The sequence below is a fragment of the Anarrhichthys ocellatus genome, unplaced genomic scaffold (genome assembly GCF_004355925.1).
Source record: "Anarrhichthys ocellatus isolate YVR2014 unplaced genomic scaffold, GSC_Weel_1.0 scaffold110, whole genome shotgun sequence".
NCBI classification, from domain to species: domain Eukaryota; kingdom Metazoa; phylum Chordata; class Actinopteri; order Perciformes; family Anarhichadidae; genus Anarrhichthys; species Anarrhichthys ocellatus.
This window is the reverse complement of record NW_022280140.1, coordinates 64,277-85,572: the sequence shown is the minus strand read 5'-3', so window position 1 is coordinate 85,572 and position 21,296 is coordinate 64,277. Positions and strand designations below refer to the sequence as shown.

The 21,296-nt window shown below is 42.3% G+C and overlaps 3 protein-coding genes across 7 annotated transcripts in view; 1 reads left to right on the top strand and 2 right to left on the bottom strand.

The window, feature by feature from the left end:
* The window catches only part of epn1b (epsin 1b), a 9,932-nt gene extending 2,985 nt beyond the window's left edge, over positions 1 to 6,947 (bottom strand). Inside the window, exons 1-10 of one of the 5 annotated variants that reach the window (XM_031876499.1) lie at positions 6,320 to 6,947; positions 5,592 to 5,732; positions 5,397 to 5,470; positions 4,536 to 4,691; positions 3,652 to 3,780; positions 3,230 to 3,350; positions 2,933 to 3,108; positions 1,265 to 2,555; positions 818 to 964; positions 245 to 406 (exon numbers count right to left, since the gene is read on the bottom strand). In XM_031876499.1, coding sequence (XP_031732359.1) covers positions 245 to 406; positions 818 to 964; positions 1,265 to 2,555; positions 2,933 to 3,108; positions 3,230 to 3,350; positions 3,652 to 3,780; positions 4,536 to 4,691; positions 5,397 to 5,465 — 2,251 coding nt within the window. In that variant the 5' untranslated portion in view covers positions 5,466 to 5,470; positions 5,592 to 5,732; positions 6,320 to 6,947. The other 4 variants (XM_031876500.1, XM_031876501.1, XM_031876503.1 and 1 more) reach the window with 4 other exon arrangements.
* On the top strand, positions 6,701 to 13,409 carry necap1 (NECAP endocytosis associated 1). Its single transcript, XM_031876505.1, has 8 exons — positions 6,701 to 6,842; positions 8,010 to 8,110; positions 8,592 to 8,696; positions 8,796 to 8,877; positions 9,203 to 9,311; positions 9,741 to 9,888; positions 10,088 to 10,181; positions 10,914 to 13,409. Exons 1-8 carry the CDS (start codon positions 6,748 to 6,750, stop codon positions 10,966 to 10,968), a joined length of 789 nt encoding a protein of 262 aa, XP_031732365.1. The 5' UTR covers positions 6,701 to 6,747; the 3' UTR covers positions 10,969 to 13,409.
* A 4,772-nt stretch (positions 13,410 to 18,181) lies between these two features.
* Positions 18,182 to 21,296, bottom strand: part of LOC116399386 (serine/threonine-protein kinase SBK2-like) — a 6,776-nt gene continuing 3,661 nt past the window's right edge. The window contains exons 2-5 of the mRNA XM_031876512.1: positions 21,100 to 21,244; positions 20,819 to 21,021; positions 20,582 to 20,743; positions 18,182 to 19,854 (exon numbers count right to left, since the gene is read on the bottom strand). Of these exons, the coding sequence (XP_031732372.1) occupies positions 19,228 to 19,854; positions 20,582 to 20,743; positions 20,819 to 21,021; positions 21,100 to 21,244 (1,137 nt within the window). The 3' untranslated portion in view covers positions 18,182 to 19,227. The remainder of the gene's footprint in view (positions 19,855 to 20,581; positions 20,744 to 20,818; positions 21,022 to 21,099; positions 21,245 to 21,296) is intronic.

Here is a 21,296-nt window from a genome sequence, read left to right as displayed (position 1 = left end):
TCTCTCTCTCTCTCTCTCTCTCTCTCTCTCTCTCTCTCTCGACTTCAGCTAAACAGTAGTGGAATACATTTGAATCATCATCACCAGCGATTTACAGATTGTTAAGTATCTCTGTGATTTTCCAGTCTTTGAAGTTGATCATGCATCCATTTAAATCAAGCGCACCACAAATGATCCCACACGAGAAGCCTTTTGTCAAAAATGGTGTTCGTCACCCAGAGTGAAGCATTTTCTCCGTCCTTACCGATGGCTTGTGTCTGGGTGACGAGCGTGTTGGGGAGGGAGCGCTGTTTGGGTTCGGGATTAGAAGAAAATAGATCGTCCAAGTCGACGAGTGACGCGCCCGCAGAGCCCAGAAACGAAGCAGTCTTTCTGTACGCCTTCTCCTCCTGCGCGGTTCGCTTCCCTGCAATACAATAAAGGTCCAATTCTACTCTAAAAGGTGTTTTCTTTTGTGGGACAGGTCAGGGAGGAAGAGAGAGCAAAGCGGAAGAGAAGTTTAATTGATTATGATTGTTAGTCGCAGCTGCTTACCGATGGGAAGATGGGGGTGAAATGGAGAAAATGGAAGAAAACGTTGACATAAAATCTGATTCAGGCACAGAGACAGTTAGGTTGTTAGAGTCACCGTTCTCTACCGAGCACTAAGCCAGCTGGCATAGTCTTCTCTGGATTAAAAACAAGCATACATTTTTACAAACTCTGCAGAGGGAAGATTTTATTGCTGAGTACCAAGCAGACAATGAGGTTTTATTCCCATGTATAATGGATGGATCACATTAAGAAGCCTTTAGACAGAGTGTGAAGTGTGATTTACCTGTCCCATTGCTCGATGCGTTGCTCGGCGCACCCCAAGGATCACCTGTTTTAGATGCTCCGTCGCCAAAGGGGTCACTAGCCGGGGAGGAGTCTGAGGGTGGAGCAGGTGAACCCCACGCATCATCTGTGCTGACTGGAGCTGCAGCTTAACAGGGAAATAGAGAAGAAAGGTTCCAACAGGACAAAACAATAACGTACAGATAAAATAAATTAGACCTATCTAATCTAATCTAAACCAGGTAATAAAGTCCCACTGGGATGATTCTGGTGGCACAGGGGTTGGAACTCACACAATATATGACCACTTGTTATTCATGATCGAAGTTCTGATGACACCTGAGAAAGTTTTATTTCTTAAAGAGGGCGATGGGATATGGATGCAAGCTCTTGAAAGAAATATTAAGTTAACCTCAAGGTTAGGAGCATCTATTTGTTAGTTTCTTACCTGGAGCTCCCCATGGGTCATTGTCCAGTTTGGATGAATCTCCAAATGCATCAGAATTATCAACAGGTGAGAAGGCGCTTGTCCCGTCCCCCCAGAGATCTCCGCCCTTTGTTTCCTCTTGAGCAGACGGCGCCCCCCAGGGATCTGCCCCGTCAGTGGGCGGAGAGCTAGCAGGGGCTCCCCACGCATCTGCACTGCCTTGAGGCGAGCTCACTGGAGGGGCATTGAAGGGATCGGAGGCATCATCTTTTGGTGGACTGGATGGCACTGTAAATGGGTCCTCTTTAGGGGGTGTTGTTGGTGCAGCAAAGGGGTCCTCTTTTGTGGGTTTGAATGATGCAGAGAAAGGATCCTCTTTGGGTGGTGGTGTTGCAGCAGTGAAGGAGTCATCTTTAGATGATGCTAGTGCTGCAAATGGGTCTTCTTTAGGGGGTGTTGATGCTGGTGCAGTAAAGGGATCATCTTTCGGGGCATTAAAAGGATCATCCTTTAGAGCCTTGAATGGATCATCTTTTGGGGCATTGAATGGATCATCTTTGGGGGAGTTGAATGGATCATCTTTTGGGGCATTGAATGGAACATCTTTGGGGGAGTTGAATGGATCATCTTTTGGGGCATTGAATGGAACATCTTTCAGGGAGTTGAATGGATCATCTTTCGGGGAGTTGAATGGATCGTCTTTGGGGGCGTTAAATAGATCGTCTTTGGGGGCGTTAAATGGATCGTCTTTCGGGGAGTGGAATGGATCGTCTTTGGGGGCTTTGAATGGATCGTCTTTGGGGGCTTTGAATGGATCGTCTTTGGGGGCGTTGAATGGATCATTGTTAGACGAATTGAAGGGATCTGGTTTATCTTTTGGAGCAGCAAATGGATATTCCTTGTCTTTGGGTGCATTGAAGGGGTCTGAACCATCTTTTGGTGCGTTGAACGGGTCACCTTTTGATGCAGTAAATGGATCGGGTTCATCTTTTGGAGCTGCAAAAGGATCTTCTCCATTCTTTTGTGCAGCAAATGAATCTTCATCAGTTTTTGGTGCTGAAAATGGATCCTCATCAGCTTTAGTTGGAGCCCCCCAAGGATCACCGCTGGCGGGTGCGTCAGTTGTGTCAGGCTTTGAGGGTGCGCCCCATGGACCTGCGGCTTCTTTAGGTTCTTTCGGGGCTCCCCATGCCTCTGGTTTCTCCTTCTCCTCTTCCTCCTCCTCTGCTTTCTCCCCTCCCCAAGCACCTCCTTTATCATCATTGCCTTTTCCTGCATCCTCCCATTTCAGCTCGTCTTCACTCAACTTGGCCTAGGATATTACAGTTAGAGAGGTAAACACAAACGCTTACAAATGGCTTCATTAGTGGTGTTACTGAACTTGTCCTGTTGACACATAGATCTAACTGTTTGTTTAAGGTGAGTAATCGATTGCAATTGGTATTGTGAACCGGTCTGTAATCTCATTTCAAATGATCCATTCTTTGACTGAAATTTTGCCTCCAAAAACTGGCATGGTGCATGGAACATTGGGTTTGTTGAGACTTTAAAAACATGTTGATATAACTATGCTTATTTTTGAGGATATGGTTTGCAGTGTTCCTGTACTCGACTGCATTACACTGCAGTGGTGTAGTATTTGTGCTTTTGTGTCCACTTGCCGTAGATGAGCTTTGTACTTGCACTTACCCTCCTCTCCCCTTCTTTCTTCTCAACTTCCTGCTTTAGACGCTCCTCTTTGCGGGCAGCGAAGGAAGCGGTCAAGTCGGCCACTGACGGTATGTTGTCTAAGGATGGAAGCCCTGCGGCCCCGCCAACGTAGCATGGCTTGTAGCTGGGATCCTTGATGGCGTCAGCAGATGAGGCTTGTTAAAAGGAATGGAAAAGAGATTTTAATGAGAGACACAGACACATTAAGTGAATTATACTACAACGGTTTAAACAATTGGCATTTAGCCAATCATAGTTTAGGGCAGAAGGGCTCACCAGCAGCATTTTTTGAAGTCTTCTCTCTGGTCTTGACGGCAAAGTCTCTCTCCTCTTTCAGTTTATCATCGTCCTCCATGAGAACAAGGACAACTTTGGCCTTCTCTCTCACAGTTCCACCCTGGGACAGATATGCTTAAATTAGACTTTGATTGACACCTCACTGGAGCAATACTCTATCTAAGCCTGAAAAACAAACCCCAAATATTACAAGTTTTGTAAACCCAAAAGTGTCAAGCAATGTCTTCTGGAAAACTTTTAAATCAAGGGATTCTTACAAATGTGTGAGACACCATATTTTCTTTAATTCTGAACTTGGCCTGGAGGTTAAAAGGAGTATGATGATATAGATATTATAGTGGCAATAATGGACAATGTTAATGTACAGCATTCAACCTTTAAATGGATACCAAAAGTATCACCTGATCCTTGCCATCCTTTTCTACAAAGCGATACTCTGTGAGGGCTTTGACGATGTAGATGCTGTCTTTCATTTTCAGAAGCACACGATCGTCGCCGGTCTTTAACAGGTACTCCAGCAGTGTCAGGGACTGGTATGAAAAAAAAGAAGCATGACAATGAGCACATTTTTATGTGAAACAAAGATGTATATGACTGAAACAAAAATAAACTGTCAACAAAATCTGTGTAAAATCATATATGTGGTGCAGTTTACACCGTTTCTAAAGACCAGATTAATAAATCATGTTTTGTGATCAAACCCAGAGTGCTTTCAATAAATGGCAATACATTTCATTAGAGCTACAACAGTAAAAAACCGCTACGCTTTAAATATTTTAATCTTAAGATTTTAAGAAGTTTTAAGAAGTCACTCTGAATGTAATACACACAATTATTCTAACATTTAAGTCTAAATCAAAAGGAGTCAGTGTATAAAATGCTCGGTAATAAGAAAATATCATGACTTTGTAATTTATGGTTAGTCTTTGGTATGTGGTAGGTTGTGAATGTAACTATATAAAAAAAGCACTTTTTCAAATCTAGACAATAAGTTAGTAAACATATATTCTAAATATTGTCTGAGCCCCTATTCTCAAGCTTCAGATAGCTTATCAGGGTATCCCATCTAACATATTTCTATTATGTCTTATGATGGTTCTTATAAGCTGTATTTAAACGGAACTGAAATTAATTATTGTCAGAGAAATGTTGATCATGTTTCAAAAGAAGAACTACAGATGAATCTTTGGGTGACCTTATTTGCCTTAAATGAATTGTTATCATAACATCCACAACAATGCCTGTTTTGAGGGGAATTTGTTCTGTTCTGTTCTTGTTCTGATACCTTGTGGATGTGTCTCCAGTTCTTGTCGTCTTTCAGGCGCTTCCAGAGCATCGTCATGATCTCATTGCAGGCCACCACGTTGTAGGTCAGATCGGAGAGGTCGGCCATCTGAGAGCTGGACGGGCCCCACGGATCATTAGACGTCGCCTCTCTCACCTGCAGAAGAAGCAAAGCCAGAGACGTCAGGAAATATAAGGCGGCGGTAGTCAGAAGGTCACAGATGCCAGCTTGTGAGAAAAAGGCTCACAGTCGCCGTAGAAATCGTGATTACAATGTAGCAACTCATCTTTTACATCACCTCAATTATTTATGCTTATAAAAAGGGTAAGTAATCTGTTCTGGCAGGTTATTACGGATCATGTTTCATCAAATCAGCATAATGAAGAAAGAAGGATACCCCCACATTTCCCTGATTCCTAAAACCTGAAGGTTAGGATACAAGAGAATGGCTCACTGTGATTTAAGAGAACAGTGAGAGTTTACTGCTGTAGAACTTTAAATGTATGGCTTGTTTTATTGATCTTGCACCTCTAACTTTCAACTCAACTGACCCTTTGGTGGGTGCATCCTTTCAAACTCATGTTGTACAGACGACAAGTGTTCCAGGCCACAGAAGTGTATTTAAATGCCACATATAGTGATTTTTAATGTCATCTTGTAGGTGTGCTAGTGGCCTACAGATTTAAGGTGCATTTCATCACCATATCTAATTAAAGCAAAAATGTTCCAAAACAATGCATCTTAAACTAGACTTAAAACATCCAATGAGAATGCATTTTATTTCCTGCTACCGGGCACATTTAGCTGACATAGTGGGGGTATTGGGGTTCACGTAGTTCTTCACCAGCTTCATTTGTTTACCTTGACCTCGGCCTCAGAGTAGTTCTGGACCAGGTTCTTCAGCTGTCGGCGGAGCATAGAGGACGTCATGGTGTCTAAGGGGGGGGAGGAGGGATCTGATTCAGAGAAAACTTGTGAACAATGTTGCATACTTACACAAGAAGGGTCCACACACACATACACGAGTACAAATAAAAAACACACAAACCACTCTACCTTTTATAACGCCTGTGCTGTCAAAGATGTATTTTTGTATGTTTCTTCAGTGCTGGCTCAGTGAGTGAACATCCTGCTGCTCTTATCTTCTCTCTGACTGCATTGACTTGTCTCCGGATGCTCAGAAACCAGATCGTACAGCTGCAGAGAGGAACCAGTCAACATTAAAACAAAAGAGCTGAGGCATTGAGTGGCAAGCTTACAATTATGAATGCATGACTGAAAAAGCTATTCTAAAAGGTGTGCCTACACCTGCTGTACATGGCAGCTCGTGGTAGTTTGTCATAATCACTGCGACAAACAGATCCTCACCTCGGTTAGCCGTCTGGCTAAGCTACAAGCTAGTTAGCTGCTAGCCTCCTGTGGCCGGTGTGAGAAAATACAAGCTCACAACCTCATGCATAGAGATTATTATTACTATTACACCATGGATGATCCGCCTGATCCCCAATCAACTGTGAGTCGACGTGCTTGCGAGTAACGTATCTGTGAGGATTGTTTTCAGGACCTCGGACAGCGACTGAAGACGAGCAGCAGCCGTAAATACGGTCGTACGTAGTTATCGAGCCAGCTGGAGTATAAGCTTAAATATCACGACTTTTTGCCATCTAATCAAAAGGTTGTTGCAGAAGCAGTCGCTGTTGTCAGAGTTGAACAAGAACAGAAACTCGCAGCACGTTATTTCGTGTGTCAAATATGCGTATTTGCATTACAAATAAAGGACTAACCCTGAGCAGATCTCCTCGAAGAATCCTGGACACGACGACGATTTCCGCTTCCGCAGTTTTCAGCACCACCTGCTAGTCCACGCCCCCTCACGATGTGCTTTTTTTTTTAACTTATTATTTATATTCTCAATTAAATATACATGTCTGTCCACCAGTTTTGCGTCTTTTATAATACAACTGAAAAATAAATTAGCAGGAAATTATTTAGTTTTCCTATAAAATTACAATTTGAAGGAATTTCATGAGAGTATCGTTACGTTTAATAACATTTCAGATGCATTTTGGTTAGTGGGGTATGCTTCAACTGACGGCGTTCTGACGGTTTGGACGCAGACCACACACACACACACACACAACCCCCCTCTCAGAAAAGAAGAGAATAAATGAGTCACAACCACTACTCCCACATCAATAACAGTTGAATCAAGATGGCGGCCGAGGGCGAGTACGAGTCGATCCTGTGCGTAAAACCCGATGTCAACGTTTATCGCATCCCGCCGCGAGCGTCAAATCGCGCATACAGGTAAAGGAATAACCGCCGGGTCGTTGACGGCGCTTTGTAATATGGCTTTAACGGTGTTTGGTGTCGCTCGGTGCGGGCATTTCACTTTCACTGAGAGCCAGAGCATGCTTACAAATCACGAATAGGGAGGGGGGGCGGTTGAAAGAGTGGAAATAAAAAAATGTCCAGTTTAAAATATATTATTTTACGGTTTGAATCGCTGGTTCTCTGTGTGTCGCTTTGTTGTTCAGAGCGGTTGAGCTGTCAGAGATGTGACGGGGCCGTTTGTCATCGTGCCAGGACAGTCCCACTCCTGTGTGACAGCCCGGGATCCTCTTCACACACTGACACCATTGAATTGAGACCAAAAACACATTTTCAGGGTTTTCTGTGTGGCTAGTGTTTGATTGAGATTGTCATTATATATTCAATCTGTATGGGTTACACATGCATGGAGAGATCATAAAATAAACATATTGATCCATATGTGCACCAGCAGCCTTATCTGATAGAGAGGGCTGCATTATGAGAGTGTGGGAATTAGAAAGGGAGGTATATGAATGTTTATCCACCTTTTTATATTCATATACCAAAGCCTATAAATAACTATGTATGTTAAAAACATTTTAAGGTGGTTTATTCCAAGAACATTCTGAAGGTACACAAGATGATTAAAGGGATGAGAGAGGTTAAGAAAAACAACTTTTTCTTTTGTTACTTTCACCTCTTCTTCAGGTCCCTAAAACAAGTAAAAATACTGGATACTTTCACCTCTCTATACCTCTAAAAGTATTTAAAATTAAACAAAAATATTCGCTTCAACTGCTCATAACTCATGTCAAAGCGATAACCTGTTCTGTGGCATCACAAGTAGAGATGACTTCATTTATTTCACTGGTGTCATTGAAGATCTCTTTGGGTAAAACATGAATTAATACCTGAAAAGATGAAAGATATATTTGTGTCATTCACAGCGATACAAATCTAAGATTATATCACAGATTTTCACATACTGTCATCACGGAGGTATTATGCTAAATGCCGTAATTATTAGTTATTTTAGGTTTCCATTGTAAATAAAAATTGACATTTTCTTTGTGAAACAGTTAGTTGTATAGTTAATATAATATATCAATAATAATGCCATTTACTGTTAATATACCACACAAACATCTTGTTTGTCTACAGGGCAGCTGACTGGAAGCTGGATACTCCAGACTGGTCGGGTCGAATGAGGATCACAGCCAAGGGACCAGTGGCGTACGTCAAACTGGAGGACAAGGTCTCAGGTGGGACTTCCTTGTGTGTTAGACTTTAACATTTTTCATTAAGTGACACGACCTCCGGTTCTCCTGAGTGAAGCCAGTGCGGAAGTGTCTTAAAGCTGCATTCTCTCTAGTGACCACCAGGGGGCGACTCCTCTGGTTGTATAGAAGTCTATGAGAAAATGACTACTTCTCTCTTGATTTATTACCTCAGTAAACATTGTAAACATGAGTTTATTTAGTAAATTATGGTCCATTTAGAGTCAAACAGACCATAAAGCAGGGGATGCTTTAGGGCGGGGCTTACTGTGACTGACAGGTCTCTACCGCAGCCGTATACTGCCACGTCACTCCACATTCTAAATATGGTCACTTCTGTTCATTAGTTGCGAACCAAACCAATGTGTGACCTCACGATGACTACGTTTACTTCTTATATACAGTCCGTGGTCCTGACACATTGTTCTCTATTTCATCTCTTGTCGTTTCCCCTCGTGTCCTGCAGGGGAGCTGTTTGCCCAGGCACCCATTAAGGAGTATCCCGGCACTGCCATGGAGACGGTCAGTGACTCCAGCCGATACTTCGTTCTGCGGATACAGGATGACAACGGTGAGGTGGTTATTAAAAAAATGATCACGAAGCCGGCCATGTTTGAAGTCTCCTTTTTTCGGTCATGTCGGTTACTAAAACATCATCTCTCGTCCGCAGGTCGCAGCGCTTTTATAGGAGTCGGCTTCGGGGACCGTGGGGACGCTTTTGATTTCAACGTGTCTCTGCAGGACCACTTCAAGTAAGCAGTGACTCACGTCTTCTCCTGGAGATGAAAGTAATGGGATTACTCTCACACTTTTCAAACTTCGAGTTTGGTTGGAAGCATGTACATTCACAGCAATGACTCATAATTAGACTTGTATTGTTATATTGTTATATTTCCTACTGTCCCAAAACCCTCTGCAGCATATGCAGTCCACTCCCAAACGAGACGCTTGTCTTTGAGATGTATAGCTCTTCACTTGTGGAAAGCTGCACGCTGTGGTTTTTTTCTGGAAACTGCTGAGATACTTTGTTTATTTGTGTATCTGTGCTGATGGTTTTGTTCGTGTGCGTCTCTGCAGATGGGTGAAACAGGAGCATGAATTCAGTAAAAGTGCCCAGCTCGGGGATTCGGGACCTAAACTGGACTTGGGCTTCAAAGAGGGACAGACCATCACACTCAACATAGGGGTAAGAGCCTCAAAATGTCCAGCTGTTACCACAGCTTCAAAACTTCACTGTTGGTAAGTGTAGAAAGTAACAGTCTTTTAGTCGGTGGTTTTATAGTTAAATTAGCCTGAAAGTAGTCGAAACAAATCAGAAATGACTTAATGCTGCCTATAAAACAAAAACTGGAGCTCCAGTGTAACTCGAGATGAAAAGCTTTGAGGACCATCTGTAATTCACAAATCAGTCAAATCATAATTTCTATTTTGGTGGCAACTTTACATCACATGGCTCTTAAAAATCAAGCAACATTTAACAAAAACATGGGATCAAACACAAGGAAATAGTGTAAAAAGTGTTAACAGTCATGCTGAGAAACTGGCATTAAAAATGTAAACATTCCTAAACTTCTTGAAAATCTGAGCTGTCATTTTTCTTTGTCTCGGCATCTAGCAAGGTAAAAAGAGGGATAAGCCCCGCCCACAAGGCTCAAGTGGGTTTGGACTCCTCCCACCACCACCAGGAGGCAAGATAGCCCCGCCTCCTCTGTCAGGCTCATCCAATCACAACATAGTCCCCCAGACGGGGGACATGACAACAGGTAGGTTAGCGTCTTTGTAGTGAGTGAAATTCCGACGATCTCTGTGCAGCTTTAACCGACGGGACTGACCTGTTTTCTTAATCACAGTGGTGATTAGTTTCTTGTTGAATGAGCTTCAGGCGGCAGGAAAATGAAGTGAAATGTGTGTCAGCTGCTTTTTTAATGACTTTTGTTGTGTGTCTCCCTGTATCTCTGTCAGGCTGCCTGTTGGAGCTCGACAGTAGCAACTCGAACACAGTGGTTCAGTCAAACCCTGGTTCAGATCTTTGGGGAGACTTCTCCGCTCTTTCAAGGTCATTTTTTGTAATGTACACTGTGCGTGCCAAAAGTATGTGGACAGCCACATGTAACTCTGTTATTTATTGATGGGGAACCTGTTTTTGGGAGATAAGACCTTCATCTTAAAGGTGTTGGATGGGGGTCGAGGTCAGGACTCGTCACATTTGTCCACACCACATAAAGTTCTTTTTAAACTACAGCTAAACAAATCAAATGAACATAAATTGGTTAATAACTGTATTGGTCCAAATAAAGCGATCGTATTGTCGTATTAATCAAGTCACAATTTTAAAGAACTCAGTTTTGTTGTTTTTGGCGGCACCTGTGGTGATGAGGAGTAATTGCAGGTGTTTTTTTTACTTCACTGCAAATGTAAGGGCTTTCGTCAGAGAGCCAGAGGTGATGAATAGTGACTCACCAGACGTTTATTTAAATTAAAATATTACCGTTAACAGAACTCTAATGCAATTGTTTAAAGAATGGGGAAGATGTGACTCATGTTGAGTTTCTAAGCAGTATAATGTATGTCAATATACTTTTATTCATATAATGTAAATATTGTTTACATACATTTTGTGCAATTTACACATCATACAAATTTGAGTTTAAATTGGCATGTTTATAGTTCTTTATTTTTAGTTGCAGAAAGACATGCATAACATGCAAAACACTGGTATTGTCCTTTTTAATAAGTGATTATCTGAATACATAAAAAGAAAAGCTAACATCAGTTTATGTGTCTCCAGCTCCATTCCACCACCGTCACCACCGCAGGACGCCGGACACTGGATCCAGTTTTGAGTCGCCGGCTGTCGCGTCGGTTGTGATCTCCATCTCACCTGCATCTGTGTCTGTAGCTTCCTGTGCACACACACACACACACACACACACACACACACACACACACACACACACACTGATCCCAAAGCGTGAAACTCCACAGAGCTGTAGAAACAATATTTCATCCAGAAAGAATCCCGGGTTTCTTTCGAATGGGAAATGACACATTAATCAGTTTTAAAGCCATTACCTGATAAAAGCCATTTCCACCCAAAAAAGATATTCAAGGGCTATGTGTGACGTCCTGAGCAGCAGGTTTGTTCCTCTTTAATGTGGCTGCATCGCCTCCCCAGTAGATGCCGCTCTGTTCAGAGCTTTATGTTTTTTCTAACTGCAACAGCTCCCCCTGCAGGAACTGCAGAGTGCTGCATCTCGACAAAAAGTGTAACCGGCTGTGAATAATGTGCAGAGAGCTGCAAAGCTCAGCGGACGTGAAAGGCTACTTTAACTGTAAGACAGTTTCTTTATTGCTCTTAAATCTAATTTATGTGCATCAGCCTTATTATTTCTAATGAATCATAACTTCCCTGAATCATTTTGAAATGACAGCAGCAGTCTAAGTTATTTAAGTATAAATCATAAAGAAAGAACAGTTTGATTTAACACTTATAAAATAGTATTTTTAGACTGAACAGGGGTTTAATGACTCCCTTCTTCACGGTGAGTGGTGGAGTATGGCCTTGTCCACATGTCTCAAAATGACTAAAATGAATGATGATGCAAATGGATTCAAAGATGCAACTTCAACATGTTTAGATTAGCTGCATTATGGGATATGAAATTGATTTCAAATGAATGCAGACGCGCCTACACCATGCCTTCTATCAGGAACCAGAAATGATCCATTGCACAGTATTGTTTTTAAGTTATGTTCATAGAAATGTATATATACGGGCACATTCATGTCTGCCGTATTAAATCTATAAATTTAATATTTACAATGTGAAATCATATTTGTGTTTACTACTGGGTGGCATCAGTTGTCATCATTAATGTCAATAATTTGCATTTTTACATACTTTCACTGCATTTTTTACAAAGAAGAATAAGCTAAGAATTAAACATTATGCCCAGTTTAGCGACGGATGCTCGTCTGCTGGCAGTTAATTAAATCTACTTAAATACCAATCAAATTTCTTTCACCTCATTCTAATAAACGTGCCCTTTTAAAATAATGAAAATCCAGTTGGATATAATAAATGAGGTAAAACAGAGCAGGAATGTCGGACTAGTCGTCACAAAGTCATATTGAGCCTTGAAGACCAGTTCTCCTTTCTGATATCAGAGGAAAGATGTGATGTGGAGATGCGTTACAGCTCCACTTTTTGCATTAAATATGTAATTTTGTCCACCAGATTTACATCTTTCTGTTAAAGAGAGAGTGGAAGTGGAGTGTGATTGAGTGCACATTCATTTAACCGCTTTTTCTTGTTTGTGAAATGACCATGAAGCTTTTTTTAGTTTTGTTTTTAATGGCAAAATGTTGAGGCAGCCTTCAGCACTAAATACTGAATGTTTCATGGAAGGAAGGACAGATCTGGATGAACGGTTCAGGAGTTGAACAAGTAAATCGTGTTCAACACGAGTCTGAAACAGCAGATTTAGACAATCTGAGGAAAATATTTGGAATTAAAGGAGTAGTTTGACATTTTGGGGAATACTTTTGCTTTTTTCTTTTGCTGAGAAATGGAAGAGATTATTGATATTAGTCTTTATGCATTTAATGTGAAGCTGGAGCCAGGTAGCGTAGCTTAGCTTAGCATAAACACTGGAAACGGGGGGAAACGGCTAGCCTGGCTCTGTCCTAAAGGAACAAAACAAAGTCTCACGAATGAACACGTCGTCAGAAGAGTGGAACTATTCCTTTAACATGTTAGACTACTCTCAGTGAATGGACCGACCTGATGTGGCTTATTTCACTGATTGTGAAATTAAATGGAAAAATAAGCTCTTTTACTGAAACCATGTGCACGGTTACAGATGTGAACACAGCGGTCTCGGGACTCGAGGGCGGGAAAAATGAAATGATTGTCTTTCTTCATCTGATGATGAATGTCTTAATGGCAGCAAATGATTTGTTAGTAGTTGTGCAGAAAAGGCTTCACAGGACTTTGACGTGTGAAATGTTACGAGCATTACTCGCCTGTGAATTCATTTAGTTTGTTTTAAGGTGTGCTGTGATCAGATCACAGGAGCTGTGTGACTTGGCTGGCATTGAGATGATCGATGATGGATGGTGACATGTGTGTTGTGTTTACATCGCTCGCATCGCTGGCTGAAATGTATAAAAAGAAATGTCTCCCATTTCTCACTCATTCCACTCTGGCTGTAAAATCACTGGACTAACACTTTTGATTTATGACCAATTTAATGAGAAAGAGGCAATAAATCCTTTCAAAGGACGTGTGATGTCTTATTATTATTGTTATTGTGGAGCACTCAAGCAGCTCAACTACACAGTTGGATCAGTGATTCATATTATATCAGACTGTTTATGAGACGTGCTATTTCCTTCATGTATCATCAGCATTATTTCTCTTCTTTGTAACAATCCTGTAGCATCGTGCCAAAGCTCTGGTGTGGTGAACCTCTTACAAAACCCATTATCCTGCAGAACATAAAGGCTATTTAATGATATTATACATGTCTGCTCTGCTTTTGAGTTACGAGTCGCTTGCAGGTTATTACAAACACGGCACAGCTGCATGAGGGCCGAGTGACTCCGTCTGAAGGTCGAGAGAGACGATAAGTTTAAAACAACAGAGTGACGTAACGGGGATCAGAGAGAAGTGTCAAGTCAGTGAGATGTAAAGACAGCAGAGTTATTATCGTCATTAGGAACGATGGCCAAAACTATGACAAAGTATATTCATCATATCGCCTAACGAGTAACAATTCAGTGAGGTTTAGGGGCTTCAATATCTCATTTCAAGATCTCCTTTTATCTTAAAGGCCTAATTATTGCATCTTATTTCAAGAAATATTAACCGCAAAATTTCACTTGTTCCATTTGCAAATTTATTTGTTTTTAATTACTGCAAGCTAAACATTGTATTCATTGTTTTTTCTTACTTACTGAACATTGAACATCCTAGTTTAAACACTAGCTGTTGACTAAATTCAGTAAAGTTATCTTGGCACAGAAAACTACATTTTACCGTTTCTGCTTGTTCTGTTTGTTACATCTTAACATTAGACTTTAAGATTTACATTTACATATTTATCTTAGGACGTGTACTGTGTTAGTGTTTAAAAGTATTGAATCTGTTTAAATAACATTTTCACACTGTTTTCTGGTCTGAAAACACAGATTTTCTTTTAGTTTAACTTGTTTAACCCCCTGTGAGAAGCTTGTAAGGTGAGAAACCGAGACAGTCGCAGTGAGAAACATTGCGTAATGTCAGGACATGAGCTCATTGAGCAGTAGCTTTTAGCTCTGCTGACGGACAGAGAGAGCGACAGACAGCTGGACGGACGGACGGACACTGAAGAGGGGCAACACCAGGAAACCAGCGACCTCATCAGGAACTCGATTCGTCTTCCTCTCATTTTCTCGTCACCTCCCTTCAACTCTGAGGGCCATTTTAACCTTTTGGTGTTGTAAGCAAAGTGTGACAGCACCGTCTGACCTCAGGTCTGCAGGGCTCAAGCTTGTGTGCGTGTGAGTGAGTGAGTGAGCGCCTCGCTCCCCTTCTGATCCGGGTCCATTCCTCCTCTGTAACACACACCCAGTGGCACATCCCTCCAGAACACCGTGGCATTTTCATGGATTCATTTGGATCCTCGTCACAGACATTCAGGACTTTTAATACACTCGATGTCCACGCTGAAGATTCTGTTTCCCCTTTTCAGAGAACTTATCCCATCTACCATCATCAGTGTGATTTCAAGGTTCAGCATACAAACTGTGAAATACTCAGGAATAACATGGAGTGTTTCATTATTCAGTCTGTCTAGTCTAGGTAAGGGACGGATGGACGGACAGAAGCACAGCCAAAACACTCCCAAAGACTTTGGGCTAATCTTAGCATCACTTTCAAAGCTACGTACATCAGCACTTCATAAAATAAATAGACGAGTACATTTTTCCTATTTGGCTCAAGGTTGTGATGAGAAGAATTCGGAGCAGGTGGCCAGAGATTACGTCACAGTCAGAACACAGCATGTATTTGTTGCAGGAGATCCGTTTGCATCCTTCAGATCCAAAGACGGGTTACCGGTGTGGTTACGATGCCAGCAGAACAAAGTGACTGTAAAGATAAGTCTTTCACACAGGACACGGACAGCAGTCTCCTAGATGAAAGTCCTGTGTGTGTTTGACCACAGCTAAGAATTTCTTGCTCTCAAAACTACATGAGTTGCTCTCACCATCTGATAATGAAACGTAGGTTTATATTGGAGTTGGTTGAAAGCCTGGTGCGCCTCACACACTGAAGGTTTGCACTGAACCTTCATCGTTATTTGACGACTTTGGGAGTGCCGGTTGGTTTGTCTGTCCGCTTTGGTCCAGATTGAAATATCTCAACATGTGGGGAAGTTTGGTGCAGACATTCTTTGGTCCCCAGAGGATGAACCCCGAAACGAACTATAAGACGTTTTTTTGTTTGTCAAAGAAAACTCTTAAAGTTAATTATTAGGTAAGTATTGTTAATGCACTCTGGCTTCAGTTAGCCCACTGTGGTGAACAGTTCCAGAGAGACACGTCTTTAATTCACTATCATGAGCTGCCATGTTCATTACAACTTAAGTTTTGCCCATCATTTCTACAGGTTAGGTTAAAAAACAACACATGATCGCCACAACAAAGTTCAACGATTAAACGGAACATTCACACTCAAATGGAGGACCTGATCCCCCCCCCCCTTCCATTCAACAAGGTTGTAGCCTAACATTACCTTTACCCTCAGCCTCTTCAGTGCTCTACAACCCTGTCAGCCGTCTTAGTCTCATAGAAATGTAAACCTATCTGCAGCGGACTTGTAAAAAGTCATTTCTAGGGATTTGCCCCGTGTGTCAAATAAAACCACAGTCTGCCCCACTCATCATCTTGACCTCTTCACGAAATCCTCTCGCCAACTTACATGACAATTTAAACCTTTCATAATAAGAGCATTTAGCTTTTAGTTCCCATCTTTCCAGCAGCACCTGAAGGCAGCACAAGAGTTAGACTAACAGCCCCCCGACAGGTATGTGACAACATCATGCACACTTTTATTAGTAGGCGCTTGTCAATTCCACCGCGGACAAATATAACACAATATCGCCTCATGTCATATCGTGTTGCATTTTGTGATGTCTGCATTCATTTATTGATTCATGACTGTGTTTAAAATGATATATATATATAGACCTGCTCCCCAAATGTGATACGGTAATATAACTGTCTGCCTTTAACAAGCTCGCTCATTCATGAGTTTGGGCTCAGGATGCTTTGTGAGATAACTCACAGATGATCTCTTTATCTCAAACTTCACTTTGATAATATCAAGCATTTGTTGTTGGCTCCTAACCAGCAGCGATTGTGTATTATTTGGCACTGGATGCTGGAATGTTTTAGGGGCTGCAGGGAAAAGCAGATAAGCGAGAGGTCAAAGGTTAGAGTCACTTTTTGCTTGAACCTTCACCTTGACGGGATGATTTAGGTGGAGTGTTGTGTGTCGGGGGGGCTCATGGGAAGTGGGTCTGAGTACATAACCGTGAATCCTTCAGTGTCCCGTCCTACCGGCATGGACTAAACCGTAAAGACATATTTGAAACTGCCTTTTTAAATTGGGTTCATGTGTTCATATAGTTGTTATTTTACTGGCTGTGTGAAAGCTTTGTATCTCCATCATGTCAACTTTCCAGGAACTAAAAGAAACAACCTTGTTATTTTTAGCTTTACGATTGTGGGCGATGTGAGTTTGATGCAGAACTTAAGGTATGACAGAAACTAAAAATGGAGTCACGATATGCTGATGATATATAATGAGTTGTCCGTGAGGCCTTCAGAGGGATCGGGTAAACAAGACCTCATCTCCCCTCAGATGTACTGTATTTAAAGCCACAGCACTTTGTTTTAGCTCTGCCATGATAATTAAAATCATAAAAATAAACAATACAATTTGACATCTTATTAGCTTGAAACGAAGTTAAAACAGAAAATCCTATTGAATTCTTCTATAATTCTGCGTTCTATTTTTAAAGTGGAGGTGATGGTAGCAGGACGAATACATTTATCGTGCAGCAGCTTTTTGTCGTTGTTGTTTTTGTTTTCACCTCAGCTTATATTTACGACTCCTCTGGTTTTTATTAGACTGGGCAGCGGGTCAACATTCTGCCATCTCCCTTTGACCTCAGCATCTCTCTTTTCCTCAAAAAAAAGTCAAAGATCAAATGTTTTGTATATGGAGGTGCATGTGAAAGATAATTAATAGGGTGCGGGGGGGGGGGGGGGTGAAGCGGGGGTCTTGTAGCTGCCTTTAAGTGATGAATATATTTTCTTGATTTATTTATTTATTTAATTTTATTTCTTCTGGTTTTTTATTTTTACTGTCTGACAAACCAAATTTTTGTATTTATGTAAAAATTTAAATGACAAAAAAAGGCAAAGATCAAATGTTTTCTGGTAAACAAATCATACTGTATCGCCGGAGACACCAGGACTAAATCATCTTCTCCCCAAATTAAAAAAAGAGCAACGCTATGTTCGGTCTGAACTCGTGTTTTTCTGTTCATGGTTCTTGATCATGTTTCTCGACCAGAGGTCAACGTGGTTCAGCGTGTGCTGCACCGCTGCAGCAGGCGTCCAGCTGATTGTACCTGCAGGACAGACAGTGTGTGACTTGGCTGCACTGTGAGGCTCAGCGGCACATATATGGCGCTGAAAGGTTATAGTGTCAAATTTACGACAGCGGATCTATTTTTGAAAACATCTGGGGAAGCTCTCCAGATGGTGCTCACCATGTGGGTGCCTCCGTGTGCGTGTGTGTGTGCGTGTGATCTATTTGCATTGGTGTATAATCTCAGGGGGACATTATTGAGATACGAGCATGCCGGGTGATGATTTACAAGGTCAGGGTACTTAAACGTGTTTAAAAAAATGTGTCTTTGTGATGTTCAATAAAACCATGGGAGGATTCATTGTGTTCAAACTGTTCACAAAAGAGCCTTTTTACAAAAACAAAACCTTTATTGCATTTAAAATATATTTTATAGACTACACATGTCTGTAGATACACAAATAAACATACATTGTGTCAATAACGCTGCAGTATTTTTGTTATATTCAGTAGGACTGTCTCTCACTGTGATGTGTATTGATGAGTAAATCCATGGAGCTGTCCGTGGTGCTGAAGTAGCAGACAGATTTTTAAATTGCGACTTTTTTATCTGAAATCACAAACTGGTTATATTGAATTTAATACATTAAATGTAATAAATGAACAAGATAAAGAGAAAGAATATGCGGTTTGTGGTTACGTACAAAGTGCTACAGCAGCTTAGGCTAGCAAGCTAAAACACAAAACTAGCGTTAGCTTAAAGTGGCCTGCTGCCAACTACGTTTACGATGCTGAAGAAATAAATGCAGCATATAAATATTTACTTCCAGAAAGAGCCTTTGAATAGGCTTATTTTTATGAAATATTTATGTCATTTGAAACTTTTTTTTATGACTTGGAACTGGGTCAAAGTGTTTTGGAACTGCACCTCTCAGTTGCTGGCAGACGTGTTGGCTATAAAAACAGTCTATATACAGTTCATAACCTACTGTGATGAATACGCTCAAAAGTCTAAACCCAAATATAGACGCAGAGCACTAAAGGTGGTATCTTTTACAAGGACATGATAGCGTTACAGCTATTCATTTTTATTACAGCACGAATAAACACAGTTGCTCTCAAACCATTTGAAGAGTAGCTTCTTTTCACACCGTGATATATAGTAGTCTAGTTTGTATTAACGTTGAAATATTAGGGATATATTTACAAATATTTGTCACAATCTACAGTCATGAAAACCCCCAAAAACAGCGGCAAATTCTCAACTTTGAGACACTTGAACCAGAAGATCTTATGACCATAATGGCTTTTAAAGGCACAACAGACTATGTTGCTGAACTCTGAACTAAAAACAATATGAATCAGGTTTAATAAGCTAAACATCACATATTCTTTATAAAACACGTGTTGTCATGTAAAAAGTGACGAGTTGCTTTCATGTTCTCATTATTTTGACTCCTTATCTCTCTCCTCTCCCCTCTTTCTCTTTCATGTTCCTGATCGCCCCTTTCCCTCCGCTCTTCTTCCTCTTCTCCTCCAGCCTCGCCCTCTCCTTCTCCATCACCCACTCCCCTCCGAGGTAATTTAGCGCAACCTCGGGTCGCCTGCGGAGCCGGGGCGTCGGGTCGAGGAGCGTCCGGAAGAAGCTGCAGGCCAGCGGGGTGAAACTCGCGAACTGGGGCGCCACGGGAGGCCCGTCCTTTTCCGCAAGTCCTGCACCGATTAAACCGCCCTCGCCCTGCGGCCCCGCCCACACGTCCAGTTCGTCGTCATCGAGGCCTTCCGCTCTGTCGGACCACTCCCGGTACTTCAGGTACGACCGGCAGTCGCTGGCGGTTTCGGCCCAGGGGTGACTGCCGGTGAGCATGGCGTAGGTCAGGATCCCCAACGCCCAGCTGTCCGTGCTGGGCTCCACGGACACCCAAACTCTCGCCTTCTTCTTCCCCTCTTCATCCTCCTTGACGGCACACTTTCTATCGCCCTCGCTGCTCCAGCTGTCCTCGTTACCGCGAGCGATCTCGGACTCGGGGGTGCAGTAAGGAGAGCTGTACCAGACCTCCGGCACCCTTGTGCCCACGGCCTTCACCTGGTGGAGAACACTCATCCATTTGTCTCTTTTCTGCGACAGATTGGTGATTAAAACTAAAATACAGTCAAATTAATGTGATACAAAAAGAGGTAGAAGCTTGAGGTAGAACCTGTATATTGATGGATATTCTTTAATAAACCATGGACTGTCTTTGCTCAGTCTTCCCCTGCTTTATTTCAACGATTTGAGCAAAGTCACTGCATGTCTTTGTTATTCTGGCCTTAGGGGCCACATGTAGCGTCTGAAAACACAAAAAAGGCTTGTTTCATCAATTCATCCAACGTGCCAAAACCTGCTCGTTGGAATTACGATGATGATGATGATGAAGCAATAATTTAGCGGTAAGCCTCACTGACTAAGCTTAACAAAGATAAATGGATTTCCAGCACCATAAATCCCTCACAGTTGGCTGACCGTTCAGAAGGTAAAGGGTGAAGCAAGTCAAATATTCCTCGGGACTGACAGTAAGCTCCGGATAGTCCTGAACTGATGATTGTGATTGGTAAGATTAAATCATTAACTTCTCCTCCATTCATTTATGTTATTGTTACACCTTACGCACGTCTACATTGACAACAATGGATTTGTGACCGCCAAAGAAACCCACGACATTCCCCGATTTCTGCCAAATTAAACAAAAATAGCTTTAGAAAGGCAACCCTGAGGATGTTCGGCATGACCAAATCATTCAACATTTTAGCGGTACGGTGTGGTTTGTACTGACCATGCCAAAGTCTCCCAGTTTGACCCAGCGGCAGGCGGAGTCGCACAGGAAGACGTTCTCTGGTTTGAGGTCTCTGTGGACGAAGCCAAGAGAGTGCAGGTGGGACAGAGCGCCACAGAGCTGGGACACCACCCGCTGACAAGAGTCCTCCTCCATACCGACCTGGGGAGTAGAGGGGGGGGGGGTGAGCCTACTGAAATCCTGCATCTGAACACAGCATGAAAATAAAGCCCACACCTCGGGCAAGATGACGTCGTAAAGGTCGCCAAAGAGGCTTGCTTGCTGAGCGAAGACGTAGTGTGAAGGCGTGGAGTAGGCGATTCCCAGCGCTCTGGTCAGCGACGGGTGAGTGCAGAAGGAGAGAGAGAGGTTGTACTCCCTCAGGAAGGAGAAGAGAGACGTGGACTCACGAGGGAAGAACTTCAGAGCCATCGGAGTACCTGGAGGACACGCGGTCAGATACTGATGGAGGTCTTTTATTTATTGGTGTATCATGAACAATAGTTTCTCCCCCTCACCTCTCTTCCTGTGTACAGCCAACATGACTTTGCCATACGAGCCTTCACCCAGCAGCTTTAGGACCTGGAAGTGCTCCGATGTGTCCATCGCTGTCAGAGACTGAGCCGTCAGGTGGCACATCTCATCCAGGAGCTTCGTGGCAGCCTGAGCACACACACACACACACACACACACACACACACACACACACACACAC